The sequence below is a fragment of the Colius striatus genome, chromosome 1 (genome assembly GCF_028858725.1).
Source record: "Colius striatus isolate bColStr4 chromosome 1, bColStr4.1.hap1, whole genome shotgun sequence".
Classification (NCBI taxonomy): domain Eukaryota; kingdom Metazoa; phylum Chordata; class Aves; order Coliiformes; family Coliidae; genus Colius; species Colius striatus.
Window position 1 is genome coordinate 40,996,120 of NC_084759.1, and position 14,544 is coordinate 41,010,663.

The window sequence follows — 14,544 nt, forward strand, 5'->3', positions numbered from 1 at the left end:
TCTTCAGCATGTTCCCAGCCCCACAGCCTCAGGGCTCTTGTCCCTACTGCTAGAGTTAGCAACTGCTTCCAACCAAGAATCCTCTGTATTTGAAGTTTTCACTGCACCTAAGAAAATGGCGCTTCCATGAAGAATTGCAAATTTTCATCTTCATTTTCTTCAATATCCAGAGGGCTGTGTGAGAAGAAGAAAATAAAAAGAAGGAAAGGAAAGGGAGAGTTTAGATTTTCAAGATCTGAATTCATTCCTTAGTTTTATAACTAAACAGGTAACAAAAGAATTTTTTCCTCTCTAGCTTAGATGTAAAGAAAATTCAAGACAAACATTTCAATCACAATGAAGCATTCATTGTCACTGCAGCTGATCTTAAAGGTTTTCCTTATTTACCACCAAAATTTGAGAGTAGATAAAATGTTTTATTGATAAGTCAAAAGCCTTAGACTAGTCTGATCTAAACTTATTCTGAATACAATAAAATTAATGCATCTTTGATCCAACTTACAAACAATAGAACTACAAAAGAAAAGTGAAGTAAGTAACTTCTTACAAGAAGTGTTGCAGCCTTTGAATGCAATTGGATCTCTACCTTCAATTAAAAATTGCTTAGGAACAAAACCATTCTCCATGTCTTGGAAAAAATGTCCCACTCTGCCCACTCAGGGTATCAGCATCACACAATACTCAAACCTGTTGATGGCATCAACAAAAACTGAATTACTAAAAGCAGAAGGCTTATTTAGAGAATGACCAAAAAAAGAGTCTAAGGATCGATATGACTTCTTTGAGATGAATTAGAAAGGAACATTAGGTACACATTTATAATAAATACTTAATGGTGGTAAGTAATCACCATTTAGAAGACTTGTCCTTCACTCTGCCAGTCAAAGGAAGTGCAGGCCATGAATAACGCAGGACAAGAGTAACTACCATGATGCCTCACAAAACAGTTCCGTTATCCAGACCAGCAGTGTCATAAATGTCTTAATACAAACTGGATGGAAAAATTCACTGGTATGAAAAAAATCAGTAAATAAATATCTTCTTACTTGTGCTAACAATGTTGTTTTCAGTTCTCACCTTCCAAACCTTTCTGTCCAAGCCACAAAAGTGAATGCAAAATTGGGACTGGGTGACAGTGGGAGCAGTAATTCCCCATAAAATCCTCCTCTGCCACATCCTCATTGAAGAGTAGAAAGTCTACAGCCAGGGATCATCGGCTGAGCTCTTCAGTCAATATAAAGTGTTAAGACGGTTTATAAAGAGAAAAGCAATCTATACCAGATGAGTAGTATCCAAATCTGCCACTCATTCACTAAAAACAGGCAGACTTATGCAGGCACTTAACGCCAATTTCAACACTGAAAATGTCTTTCAAGGATGGGAAAGATTGCCTGAGAAGAGGAAACAGTTTCCATGAGAAGGTGGAAGCAAAGCCTGGAAGTTTTGCAGAGCCTCTGGGGGATAGTAATTGCTGAGACAAACTTAAGCTGAACAGAGTACTCGGTTTGTTAAATAAATCAAAATGTAAGCTAATTCTAATGTAACTCATATAATAAATGAGCATATAATTCCAGTTATTCAAACTAAGTAAGGAACCCTTCCCTGTCCTTAGAGTTCCCTGTTTCAACTTAGCTGTCACACTCCAACCAGAAACTACACTAGCAGAAACATTCAGACACCTTAGGTACCATACCACCTCACCAGACAGAGGAAAGCACTCACTGTAGAGTATTTAAGCTCAAACCAAAGTACTCAAAGAGGAAGGTCATGGTAGCACCTACTCATTTCATTGATCCCAAGAGGTCTGAACACAGAAAGGTTGTTTTGGATGAAGGAAAAAAGGAGTCTTGGTGTCTTCTTGTACACTGTCTCATTGAGTAACCCTTTCGGAACCTTGAGCTGCCATGTCCCACGTTTCAGGTTAGCAGCCTAGTACTCTTCTGCATAGTCCATACAATATGTATCAACTACAGTCACTATCTGGTCTATGTTCACATTTCACATGGAGGAAAATGAAATCCAAGTTGTTAAACCCAGAGGAGAGTTCATGGTTTAAGGATTTATCCCATACTGAACAAATTCTATAATTTAAACTTTTTGCAGCTTAATTATATTGAGAAACCATTAGACATTTTAAAGAATTAGAACACTGAACTGTTAAATATTAGGCACATGACCCATACCTAATGTAAAGTAAGTTTCTAAAAATGTCCTCGGAAAAATTTAGTTGAAAAACAGGTGTAGGAGAGAATTCAAATGTGACCCATAAGGTCTCAGTATTTAGAAATGAATTGGGATCAGTTCATTTCTTTCCCATGGGGTAACATGTATAAATGTAATTCTATGGTTTCATAAAACCAGGTCAAGTTTCTGTCCCTTGAGGTCCTTGGGCAATTTGAAGCATGGCAGCACTTTTTCCTGACTACAAGTTCAAGTCTGCATGCATTCTGCAATTGTGAAAGGAAACGATTAGCTGAGCTGAAAAGATAGACCTATCCTGGTTACAGTCAACCTTCCACATAGAAAACTACTCACAAGGGTGAAACACAATTTGATAAAACAGTATTTAGAACTAGTTAGCTCTTTTCCTTTAAGGTGATGAAAATGACTGCCTTTTCCACATCTTGGAGGAAAAAAAAGAAGTATTTTTCTTTCATGAGCTTGCACACCAAATAAAACAGAAGATGACCTTATCACAGAACAATGCCAGCAGTTTTAACTGACAACATCCTTCTCCCTTAATGTCAAAATGTTTCACTCATGTAGTCATACTTCAGAATATTTGTGAATACACGTACGCTTCACAATGTATTTCACAATTATTTTTTTTCACCTCTCCTGAATAACATTGTGTTATCCTAATTTAAGTAATAAAACATATAAAAAGTCACAACAGGAGAAAATCATAGAAGGGTTCATCAGAAACGGTGAAACTTTGTAGACTCACATCAGCAAAAGCTAGCAGAGTTACTGCATTTAACATCATGTCCCATGCACTGTGTACTAGGGTCTGAACTTCACGGCAATGAAGGGAAGAGTGATAATGGGTTGAGTCTGACTGCTCAACTGTGCCAATAAATACTACTACTGGGTCTATTAGTTTCCCCAACCTATATAAAGGTTGTACTGGCTCTACTGGCCAGCTCCACACACACATCTTTTAACTCATGCCTGCAAGTTCACATGCAGGCTAAAGCCAGGAAGCACCAAGGACTGCCCCATCTCAGCCTAATCTTTACTGGGACCTCTCCATAGGGTCATACTCCCATAGGGAAGCTTTCACTAACAGATTCGAAGAGAAGAGAAAGTGTAAGAGTAAAAAAAAAAAAAAAAAAAAAAATCAAGGTCTTCTAACACAAGTTACTTTGTCAGTGTGCTTATAAACCTGAGCTTTATATGTTATGGAGGTGCGCTCCCTGCTTCTGAAGATAAATTCTATCTTTTCCTCCACACTGATGGGAGAAGCTCTGAATGGTAAAATCTGTTGAAAGTTCATTAATTCTTCACCACATCCCACCTGTTGTTCCTCGAGGTGGCCTCAAGCCAGTCCAACAGCTGTGGCTATACCCAAACATCTCATCTAAAAACCTCATTGATGCCCTCTCCAGGAAATGTTATGACTACTTCCTTACACAATTTTCAGATGCGCTCCTTAAACAGCTCTACGCTGTTAAATTAATATTTCAAATCCATATTCCTCACAGCTTCTCAAAAATGTCTTTTATACACAGCAATACTTTAAAGTGTAAATTATTGTAGCAGAAGCTTCAGTTTCTATTCTTTTTATTTTTAACCTGAAATGTCATCAGCTAATTAATTTTGGAGGGAACCAGTAGAATCATAAGCCATCTACAATATCCAACAATGTCAGACAAAATAATTTATTACCATTTCATGTTTATTTTTATAACCTGGCCAGTTAAAAACTACGAGTGTAAGCTTAACTAAAAAGAAAAAAAAAAAAGAAAAAAAAACTCACAAAGCCAACTGATCCTGCATTGAATTAGAACATACAAAAAATTTGTAACAGAATCATGCCATTAGTGTTTAATGTTATATACAGAAATAAAGTCTTACCATCTACGTTGCAAGAAGTGCTCTAACAAGCTTTGTGAGAAATACATAAAAAAACAGAGAATGTATGACTTTTTACTGAAATCAGTCCTTTTTATACACTTAATACCACGTGAGATATTTTCCTTCCCTCACTTTTTTTGGTTTAGCTTTTAAGCACAAACTTAAGAGAAAATGAGTGGAAAATGGTTTCGCTTCCTTCCCAACAAACTATCGGTATCAGAACTAAAATGTGAAAAGTGACAGCCACGACATATATCTTAGAAGTGTCCATTCCCTTCCAAAACAGACAGGCTGCTTCTGTGCTGCAAAAACGAACACCAAAAAAACACAGCAGGGAGTATGAAGCCATGGGTTATATCAAATTCTGATAGTCACTACTGCCAAAACATTGTCTCTATTTCCTAAAAATTAAGTAATATGGACAGTACCTACAAAAACATTTAAAAATGCATAATGGATCTGTTTTATGCAACAAGTGTTAATTTACAGGACACAAAATCTAAAGCATTTTTCCAATGCTTTCAAACCATCCCTACAAACCCAATAAAGTCAACAGTAAGATAGCTTCATACCAAAGATGTCAACTGATTCTTTTATAGCACTTCCAAATATATTTTGCATATGCTTGGTTTAAAAGATGTATGTAAGCTATTGAAAGCAACAGGACTATCCACATTCTTGAAGTTAAGTATACGGTTTAAAACCACAGCATTTTTATTTTAATAAATAGTTAAGTCCTACAGGTGACCTTCTCCAGCAAAGGAAGGTTTTTACAGCAGACCAGGAGACTGGAAACAAACCAACTACTTTGTAAATACAGATAACGCTGATACTCATTAAAACGTGGTATAATACCAATTGAAATACTTAGTTTGTATTTTTACTGCATTTGGACAAGAATTATTAAAAAATAATAGCTTTAGTAATGTTTTTTAAAGAATACTCAAACTATTAATAAGTTCTGTCTCAATTTATCACTGATGAAAAACTAATGTATTGCTTCTGCTTCTCTCAAAAATATAGTACTTATAACCTGAAAGCAGATTTTTTTCTTCTATCCCATACATAAAATAATGATGTAGTTTATTATTTAAAAAATAATTATTAAGTATTACAAAAACGGAAAATCAAGTTTACAAAAGATGTAATTGTCATAAAATACACACTACGCGTTCCATTTATAGTATATATAAATACATAAAACAATTGTAAGGGATTAAAAAGAAAGTAAGATTAAAAAAACAAATACTTTCTCAAAAGCAAAAAAAATCATTTCTATCAAACAATTATTTGTGAATACAAGTATACTCTGACAGGTATGTCTTGGACAACAGCTTTTGGTCCAAATGTAAAATACCCATTACCTGTTCTCAGAACAGTATCATTAGAAATGCTCTAACATGAACATTATTCAGAATTAAGAACTTCAATCATGACATTGAAACATTACAAATATATTTCAGTTGTCAATTGTGCTAAAATGTTTGAAGCAGTCACATATGCTACCCTTTTTCCATCTTCTCCCCAGCCCCAGACAATGTATGTCATTGTTATCTTGTCAGTCAAGTAGTCTGTATGCACACCAATGTATGACCCTCTCAGTCATACAATTAAACGTTAAAAATACACGTCTTAATAGTTAAGGTGCACTTTTTTCAGTATTTTTAGTCGCACATAAAAGCATAATGTGAACAAGGAAACTAGTTGGAAACCTTTGCTTTAACCTGAGCTTTGTTCTGCATCAAAAGCAATTTAGGCAGAATTTAGCCATCTGGCTAATTTATAGAATAATTCTGTAACTTTTGAAGATGAATAAAATTCCACGACCAAACCATCACCTTATTTTAATGGAAAAACAACATCCAGTTAGTGTCACAAGATGCACCAGGAAATTTTAATTGCACCTGCTCCATTCTTTCTGGACCATGGTTAATTTCAGACATCCTATGGACATAAAAATCCCACTGTTTGCTGTTTGTAACACAAAATATATTCCTATTTTCACACTGAAATAACTTTCTTCTTCATGAGGAAGATACATATTACACAGAATGCAAAGAAAATATCTACAGTAAACTAGTTTTTGAGTAAACAGGGTACCTTTAAAGAGAATAATGAACAGAGTGTATTACCCACCTTCTCGGGGGTGCACAATAAAAACTTTAGACTGTTTTATTACATCAAAAGCATAATATTAAGAATAATAAAAAATAGTTTTATACTAATTTAGAAAGCTTCTGTTTACTCCTAATAAATTGCTTGGATATACACAACCTTTCCATACAATTCTGCAAATTGTATATATTCATAAACCTGCTGCAGGACAATGTTAGCTCTAAACGTACATTTAAAGCAATGTGAACTGAAATACATTTTGTTATCCACATCCTCAATCACAACTCATGCAAGCAGTTTCATTAGTTTTGGTGAATGTATCCTCAACTGATGCTCGAGGTCCTTTCAGTCTAATATTCCATCTCTAAAAGAGACCTATGGAAATTCACAGAAGAGAACGCAAGTATTCAGTATTTATGGAGTTATCCTTCCCTGGCGTAGCTTCCCAGCTCATCAGTATCAGTGATTTAGAGTAAAGAATTCCAAACTGGTACATAACTGTATGGTCAAAAGCTGATCCTTCCTCTTGTGAAATTCAGTGACAGCATTTTCAGCTTTATGCTGTGGAAAAAATACTAGTATCCTTTTTCCTTTTCATTTTTTTTTAAAAAAGAAGACATTTTAAACAGTTCAGTTATTCACAGTTAATGCTAATTTCCATATTTAATAGATTATACTTCAATATTCTGCACTTCTTGTGAAATGGAACATCAGCACTTGTTAGGAGATGGCCCCAGCTGAGCACTATATCAGACAAAAAAGTAGAACACAGTGGGTTAAGGATAAAGTTATTCCTTGAAGCAACCTGGATTTTATAATTTCAAGTCACTGATATACTTTGGTTCTCAATATAAAGATTATTGGTTTATGTTTCAGAATTTTTGAAAATAATTTAAATGATAATGGAAAAAGAAAAATTCTTCCTTAATTCACACTGGAGAAATTATCTATATAGGAATTAGCTCCGTGGATCGTAATAGCTTTTTGCAGATGACTCTTCAGCTCTATCATTTAAATACGTATTTAGGCAACTAAAAATTTACTGTCAATTCATATTATGTCAGTCCACATTATGGCGCTGTTACAGTATGCACATTTAAAGATTATTGAAAAAATTACTGTTCATGTGCAGTATATAATTTGCAAAAGGTTAATAACTATTTTAAAACAATGAATGGAATTAACTCATAATGCAAAGCAGATGCCCCAAACGTTATTTTTAAAACAAACCATATTTAACTTATAAAAGAGCAAAGATGATCTAAATCCAGTCCTGTTGCTTAAAACCAAACAGGCACCGTGGTTGTTTTGGACTCTCGGGTCGGTGGCTCATACAATTTTCATAAAACTCCATAGTTGCCTCTGCTATCCTGCAGTCAGAAAACAATTTTTTTAGCTAAACTTGTAAAGCTCTTCCATGAAGAGGCAGCACTGGCAAAACTGAAAGGTATTTACCTGTACTAGACCAGTAGAGATTGCAGTAATAATTCAATATATCTATGATATAGTTCAAAAGGAAAATATTAAAATTCAGTCCAGTGTATGACAATTCTCTGCTTTGTATGCAATTCACTTTAGATGATGAATCACAGTGAGAAGCAAAAACAGCTGTCTGGAATGATCTAGTAACAGGAGAAAACAGAAGAGATACTAAATGGCAGTCAAACAAAATTACAAATTTCCAGCAAACATTTAGAACATGGTCCAGAGCACAAAATACAAGGCAGACAAGTAGCAAATAAGATTAAGTGCTTTTTGGTTGAGGGTACTAAGGAGTGTCAGGAAAGAGCACCCATGTGGGAGCAGAGGCCCCCAAGCCCCATTCCGCAGGGACACGCTGCAGGGTGCCGGCTCCCTGCACTCCAGGTGGGATCCGCAGCCCCAGGCATCCTGCCTGCAGCTCCAGGCAGAGAGTGGAGGCCTAAAAATCACACGGGGCATTTGAACAGAGACAGCAGTTGTTTTTTGAAACAGCAAAGCTATTCGCTGTGCTTTCAACACAGCTAAGTAAAGTTCATACAAAACTGACAGCAAAACTGCATGTTTTTATAAAATACAGCTACCAGTGAAAGGTTCCTAAAATAAATTTTAAAAAAACACCACAAAACAGAGAACTTTATCGATATTCACAACTACAAGATAAAGGAGGAGTTAATCAAATTGAACACTTGAGGAAAATTGTGTGAAGCTATCAGAAAAAGTCTCTCTGTCCATCACTGGCAGCTCCGAACATCCGCTGCACAGGAACTGCGCCAGCAGTGTTGCACAACAGGCGACGAATGTTCACTGGGGACAAGTGTTCCCTTCCTCAAGTACCAGATACCGAGCTACTGTCAGAGACTAGGTATCAGATTAAAGGGATAAGTAGACTGTTCTGTTTTAATAACCATGGTCCAAAGATCTCAGCTCCTAGTTTATAATATTTACCAATAAATAAATAAATACTGTAAGATGGATATCAGAGTTCTGTCATTGTGAGTGCATGGAGTCTTTCAGGGTTTTTTTAAATCTGAGGAAGCCACCTCCAAACCTTTTACTCCTTCTTTGTAGTCAGTACAATTTATGCCCTGGCCTTCCAGAAGTTGTCTTTGCTTGTAAAACCTACCATATTTCTGCTGATTATATTTTAGTAATCTGTGGCAAGAAGGACGGTCATCAATATAAAGCACAGATACTATATATTTGACATTCTTCCCAGCTGCACTTGCTGACCCGTTCATTTAAAATATCTCTGATGTGTACTAACCTATGTGGGCTGAGTTCCTCCTTTAATTAATACAAACAGGAAAAAAACTACGCAAGCCTGCAGTATTCAGTAAACAAGCACATGGTAAGTCCACATAATTTGAGGAGCAGAAGCTAGCAAAGAGTGACTGAGAACTGCCATGCAAGACAGGCTTTGAAAAGAATGGTTTCATGTTCAGTATCTTTACTTTTCCAAAATTTGGAAACAGCTTCCAAGCAGTGCAAAAAATCCCTTGCTTTAAGTATGAATGTCAATAAATTCATTCAAAATCATCTTTAAATGTCAGTAAAGATTAACATATCCTGGCCACAGGAGGGAGGTCAGAAGAAGGTAAGCGCTTTCAGTCTTAAATTGGGTGGGCACGATCCAAAGTCACCCTAAGTCTATGGGAAAACTTCACGAAAGGACCCAGCATGGTAAAATTCCACAGCAAGTGCTCAAAACACAAGAGACCAGAAACAATCTGGGATCAATATCTTCCAGGTCATTAATCCTAGGCAGGTGACATCCAGTGCACAGTTCGCTACTTGCTTTCACACACACATTCAAGAAATCTGACTCAATTGGCACCTAGTAGCTTTAAATATTTTCCGTGTTTTGCCTTTATCCTTCCCCTATTCGTCTGGCATATGGCTTTCTAGCATCCCATTAATGTCAAACCGTTTAATCGGAATGTAAGCTAAATGCACAGTTCGCTATTTCCTGGATTTCTCTTTGGCGACCAGTGCTTTTTTTATGAGGAAAATAAAGGCAAAGGTCAGTACGACCAGAAAAGAAAAGTCATCTTCCATAACGGAAGCTTATTTTTCCAGTGAACTGATATAGAAGCCTAATTTAGAAAAAGGTCCTTTAGTATCATGTTATTATTAGTAGTATCACAAATAAACACAGAAACCAATTCACTTTACAGACCTTCACATTAAGCATTCAATAGAAAATCCCTTGGTGTTTTATTGATTTTTGTTTTATTGATTTTTTTAAATAGCAATATCACAGTTAAAATGTATCATTTTGGTGAAACACATCTAAAACTTTTCCATCTCGAAATAAGTTATTACGAATTATTTCCACAGCAAATGGCAGCTAACGATTCAATCCATTTAAAGAACAACAAAGTAATGGCTTTGTTTGGATGCCTTTTTTGATTAAATAACGTATTAACCTTGATGAAGCTTTCCAAAAAGGGATTAGCGTATTCGAGTGCATCAGCTGATTATGAGACAAATATAACAGTGGTAAGATGCTGGTTCAAAATTTTTGAATCTGATGAGTATAACAATTTAGCCGCTAGGACAGAGTTGGCTCTCACAGCTTCCATCTCAACAGTTAAGTGTCCACCCAGAATACAAAAAGACATCACCCAGCTAAAGAATGCAGTAATTGAGAGTCTGGAAAGGTCGAGTAAATCACTAAACACAGTAGATCAAAATACCCTGTGTAATTACTGTAATGTCAAAAATAATTAAAAATAATTAATTTGTAAGGCAAGAAGAACCAGAATGAAACATATTAGGGGGACGCAACCCAAAAAATAAATACAGATTTCTCTTCTGATGGTATCACTCATTTTGACCAAACCTCACTGATTCACTTTGCTTTATCCATCTATACTATAATAACATTTTGCATACCTATTGTATATCCTTTCCATTAAGTTATTTGCTTAATGGGTGTATATATAAGTCTACTACAATTACACTTTTTAAGGGTCAAATCTTATCCACTTCTGAACCCACTACTGAAATTTCTACTGCACTGGATGGAAACACAGCAAACCTCAGAAACAGCTGAAAAACGTCTGATTTTGTGCTGTTGACATAATCAACCCATGTTACAACCAGGCTGCCAAACCCTTTTATTACCCTGCTAAGGCCAGGAATTGGTGTCACCATACTCTTCTACCCTCCTTCCCTCTCCCTTCTCCCCCTTCAAAAAAAAGCTTTTCTGTTTTTTAACTTCATGTGGTCAGATTACGATTCACACAGTATGATCATGGCAAAATAAAACTTCTATCAGTTTATTTTAAGTAGCAAACTTTAAAACTTGTGCAGAGTTGTTACATGTCACACACACACACACACACACAAACCCAAAACTCTCCACCCCCACCATCTACGAGTAGCTATTAATATTCATGCTGATTCCACATGAAACAACAGTAGAGTTACCCGAGCAGCTATAGTTATGTCAGCCCTTGGAAGTTATTCCAGGCTGTTTTGTCCTGCTGCCCTGAACAGTCAGGAACTTCGACACTCCATCTAGCAACAGCTACCGAAAAGTAAACGCTCCGCTTCGCTAATGAGTCCCAACTACCCTCAGCTAGCTCAGGCAGGGGGGCAGACGGGAATGTCACACCCCCGCCATCAGGGAAGGGACGGAGCGCGGCATCGCAAGAGGTTAATTCCTCACGTGTTGACTGTTGCTGCACCTCGAAATCTGACAATAGGAAAGTGAAACGAGTCCGGTCTGGTTTTTTGTACGTATCGAAAGTAGCATCGTGACTTTGCCTATGACCTCCTCTCGGCGGCCTGCCCTCGGTCCCTGAGAAGTTCCCACCGCCTCTCTGGCGGGGCAGGACCGGAGCCCCTCGCCCCCGCCTAGGGCACGGAGAGCCCCCGGGAACTTGGAGGTGCTTCCGACCGCTCTGATCTCGGGGTCACGGCAGTTATGCGATCCCTTCCCCTTACCGAGCAGATTCAGCCTTGTAACCTACAGATTGAGAGATAACAGCCCCACGCTTTCGCCCTCAGTTGCACGGCAGGCTGCTATTGCAGCAGGAATTTCCTCTTTTGCCAGCTCCCACTTCCCCCCACCCCCAACATCCCTCCCCGGTTGTGCCAAGCTTGGGGCTTCACCTCCACGGCCTCCACACCCTCCGCCGCGGCCAGCCGGGTGAGCGGGCAGTGGAGCGCGGCGATAACCGCGCACCGCCCGCGACCGCAGCGCTGCCCCCCGCCCCCGGCGCCGTCCTCGCCACCGCGCCCGTCGTATTCTGCGCGGTTACAGCATTCAGCTTTGCCAGATCCCTTCCGCGCTTCCCACTGCCCCCGTTGCCTCCTCCCCGGTTGGCGGGGGCCAAGAGCTGCTCGCACCTGCTCCTCCGGGACCGACTTCACCCCCAGGGAAACAGGCCAGCCCGGCCGCCTGGCACTCTCCCCGCTACCCCAAAGCAAAGCAACGGCCACTGCCACCACGTCCTTCTCCTCGCTGTCTTCCCGCCCTCTCTCCCCCCCCCCCCCCCCCCCCCGCCCCATTCGCCATGTGGCAACTGCCTCATAGACCTATACAAAAAGTGCACGTGCCCCTTCAGATACATGACAGCAACTGATGACCAAGTAGCCCCCATCCACCCCGGATCGAGCTCTCCGCGCCCCATCCCATTTACAAGAAATCCGAGAGCTTGTGTGTTGTCGTCCCCCCTGATCCAGGACCGCTCCCCGCCCACTCCTGTGCACTCTTCGGGCAGCTTTTTTTTTCCCCAGGACTGCGCATTTTAAAGATACCATCCAAGGATAAACTTGAGGAGGGAGTGTCGGTCAGAAAGCACTTTTTGGCCCCGCTCGTCCCTCCCCACCCCCGCCGGCCCTTCACTCCCCGAATAAGCAACACGCTGTATTGCCCGCGGCCGCCCCGAGCCCCGGCACGCCTGGGCCGAGGGGAGAGAAGGGGACAATGACAAGGCGACAGTTCCATGGCACAGAGAGTGGGGAGCAGAAACATCTCTTCTCCCCCCCCTCTCTCTCTCCCTCTGTCCCACCAAGAAGCGGCGCACTTGGCTGCGGAGGAGGCCGGCTGGGTACCGGGGCAGGAGGGAGAGGAAGGGGGCGAGCGCATGTGGCCGCACGGCGCGGGCCACCCCCCAGGCCCGCGCGGCAATTGTAAACGGCGCCGCACTCGCTCGGGCCGCACCGCGCGGGGGTGGGACGGGGGCGGCGGCGGGGGGAAACGCGGGGGGGTGGGGGGGGGGGACACGCGGGGTGTGCGTGTGCCTTGGCGGCGGTTACCTGGCGTTGGTGCAGTCGTTGTAAAGGGTCTCGAAATCCTTCCTGGAGATGAGTTTGCAGCGGTTGACCCCGGGCTGGATGGCCCCCAGTCCCCTCAGGATGCGGACCTGCTCCACGTTGCAGACCACGGGCGTGATCTCCAGCCGCTTCAGCTTGGTGTAGACCGTGTGCAAGCCCCCCACCAAGTGCTTCAGGAAGAGGTCGAAAGCCTGGGGCAGGCAGATGAGCTCGCAGCCCTCCACGGTGAAGGAGGCCACTTTGGCCCCCCTCAGATCCACCATCTTGCACTCGTTATTCTGGGGGGTGTTCTCCACTGGGGACGGGGTCGAGTACACGGGCTTGCCGGGCAGGCTGCTGGCCGCGCTGGCCGTGCTGGCATTAGGAGTGGAGGTGCCGCCGCCGCTGTTCCCGCTGTTGCCGCCGCCGCCGGTGCCCAGGCTAGGGCTGCCGCCGCCGCTGCCGTTACCGCCGCCGCCGCTGGTGGTGGAGGTTACTGTGGCTGCCGCCGCTGCTGCCGCTGCGATGGGCTCCGGCCGGAATAGGTTTGTCCCCGAAGCGGCCGGCGGGGGAGCGATGGACGGAGATGGAGAGGAGGTGGCCGACGAAGAGGTGGTGGTGGTGGTGGTGCAGGCGGCAGAAGTTGAGACCGGAGGCTGAGGGGGGACCAGCTGGGTCGGAGGGATCAAAGCAGCCGGTACGGCCATGGTCACATATACGGCGGAGGGGGCAGGGGGAGGGGGAAAAGTTCCCACACACACACGCAGGAGAAAGGGGAAGATTTAAAAAAAAAAATTAAAAAAAAGGAGGAAAGGAGAGAAGGGAGGAGGGGGGAGAAGAAGGGGGGGGATAACCCCGGATCAGGTGCTGCGGCGAGCGAGAGAGCAGGGGGCAGAGTGAGAGAGAGAAACGCACAAAGTGTCCCGCAAGTGGGGACGGAGGAGGAGGAGGAGGAGGAGGAGAAGTCCGCTCCGGGCGGCGGGGCTGGGGCCGAGGGGAGGGGAGAGGGCAGTTTCTTTTTGTGGTCCTTGCTCTAGCACCACGTTAAAGACGAAGGTGAAAAGGAGGAGGTTTGAAGGACTTCGGTTCTCTCTGGCAAGTACATTGATCAAAGATTGAGAGGGGAATGACAGAGAGAAAATGAGCTGGGAAGTGCTGGCTGCCGCCGCCGCTCGCTCGCTCGACGAGTTGTTGTTGTCACACGGTGCGGAGGGGAGGAGCTCCGGCAACTTGAAATACCCTTTGAAGCAGCAAAAGGCTCACTCACTAGTATTAACCCAAATTATCCAACCAGGAGCCCGGAGCAGGAAAACAGAGGGGGAGACAGAGAGAGAAGTCCCTCTTCCCCCCCCCCCCCCCCCCCCCCCAGGAACCGTTAGATTACATGTTTCATATTTCACCCCACCAGAGACGAGATGTAATTTTCCCAGCCCTTTTCAGCAGTCGCTTGTCAACACAGTTTGTGGAGAAACACGAGCGTCTCCAGCCTTCCCCGCTGCCGGGCGGGAGCGGAGAAGCCGGGGCGCGGGGCGGGCACCAGCCGCACACCTTGCCGGGGCTGGGGCGGGGGCACCCGCGGACAAAAGCAGAAACCTCAGGACGGGT

General features: G+C 42.3%; 1 protein-coding gene across 6 annotated transcripts in view; it reads right to left on the reverse strand.

The window, feature by feature from the left end:
- The window catches only part of DACH1 (dachshund family transcription factor 1), a 359,570-nt gene extending 345,459 nt beyond the window's left edge, over positions 1-14,111 (reverse strand). For all 6 annotated transcript variants that reach the window (XM_061995471.1, XM_061995480.1, XM_061995461.1 and 3 more), the window contains exon 1: positions 12,943-14,111. In XM_061995471.1, coding sequence (XP_061851455.1) covers positions 12,943-13,646 — 704 coding nt within the window. In that variant the 5' untranslated portion in view covers positions 13,647-14,111. The remainder of the gene's footprint in view (positions 1-12,942) is intronic.
- Positions 14,112-14,544: the final 433 nt, after the last annotated feature.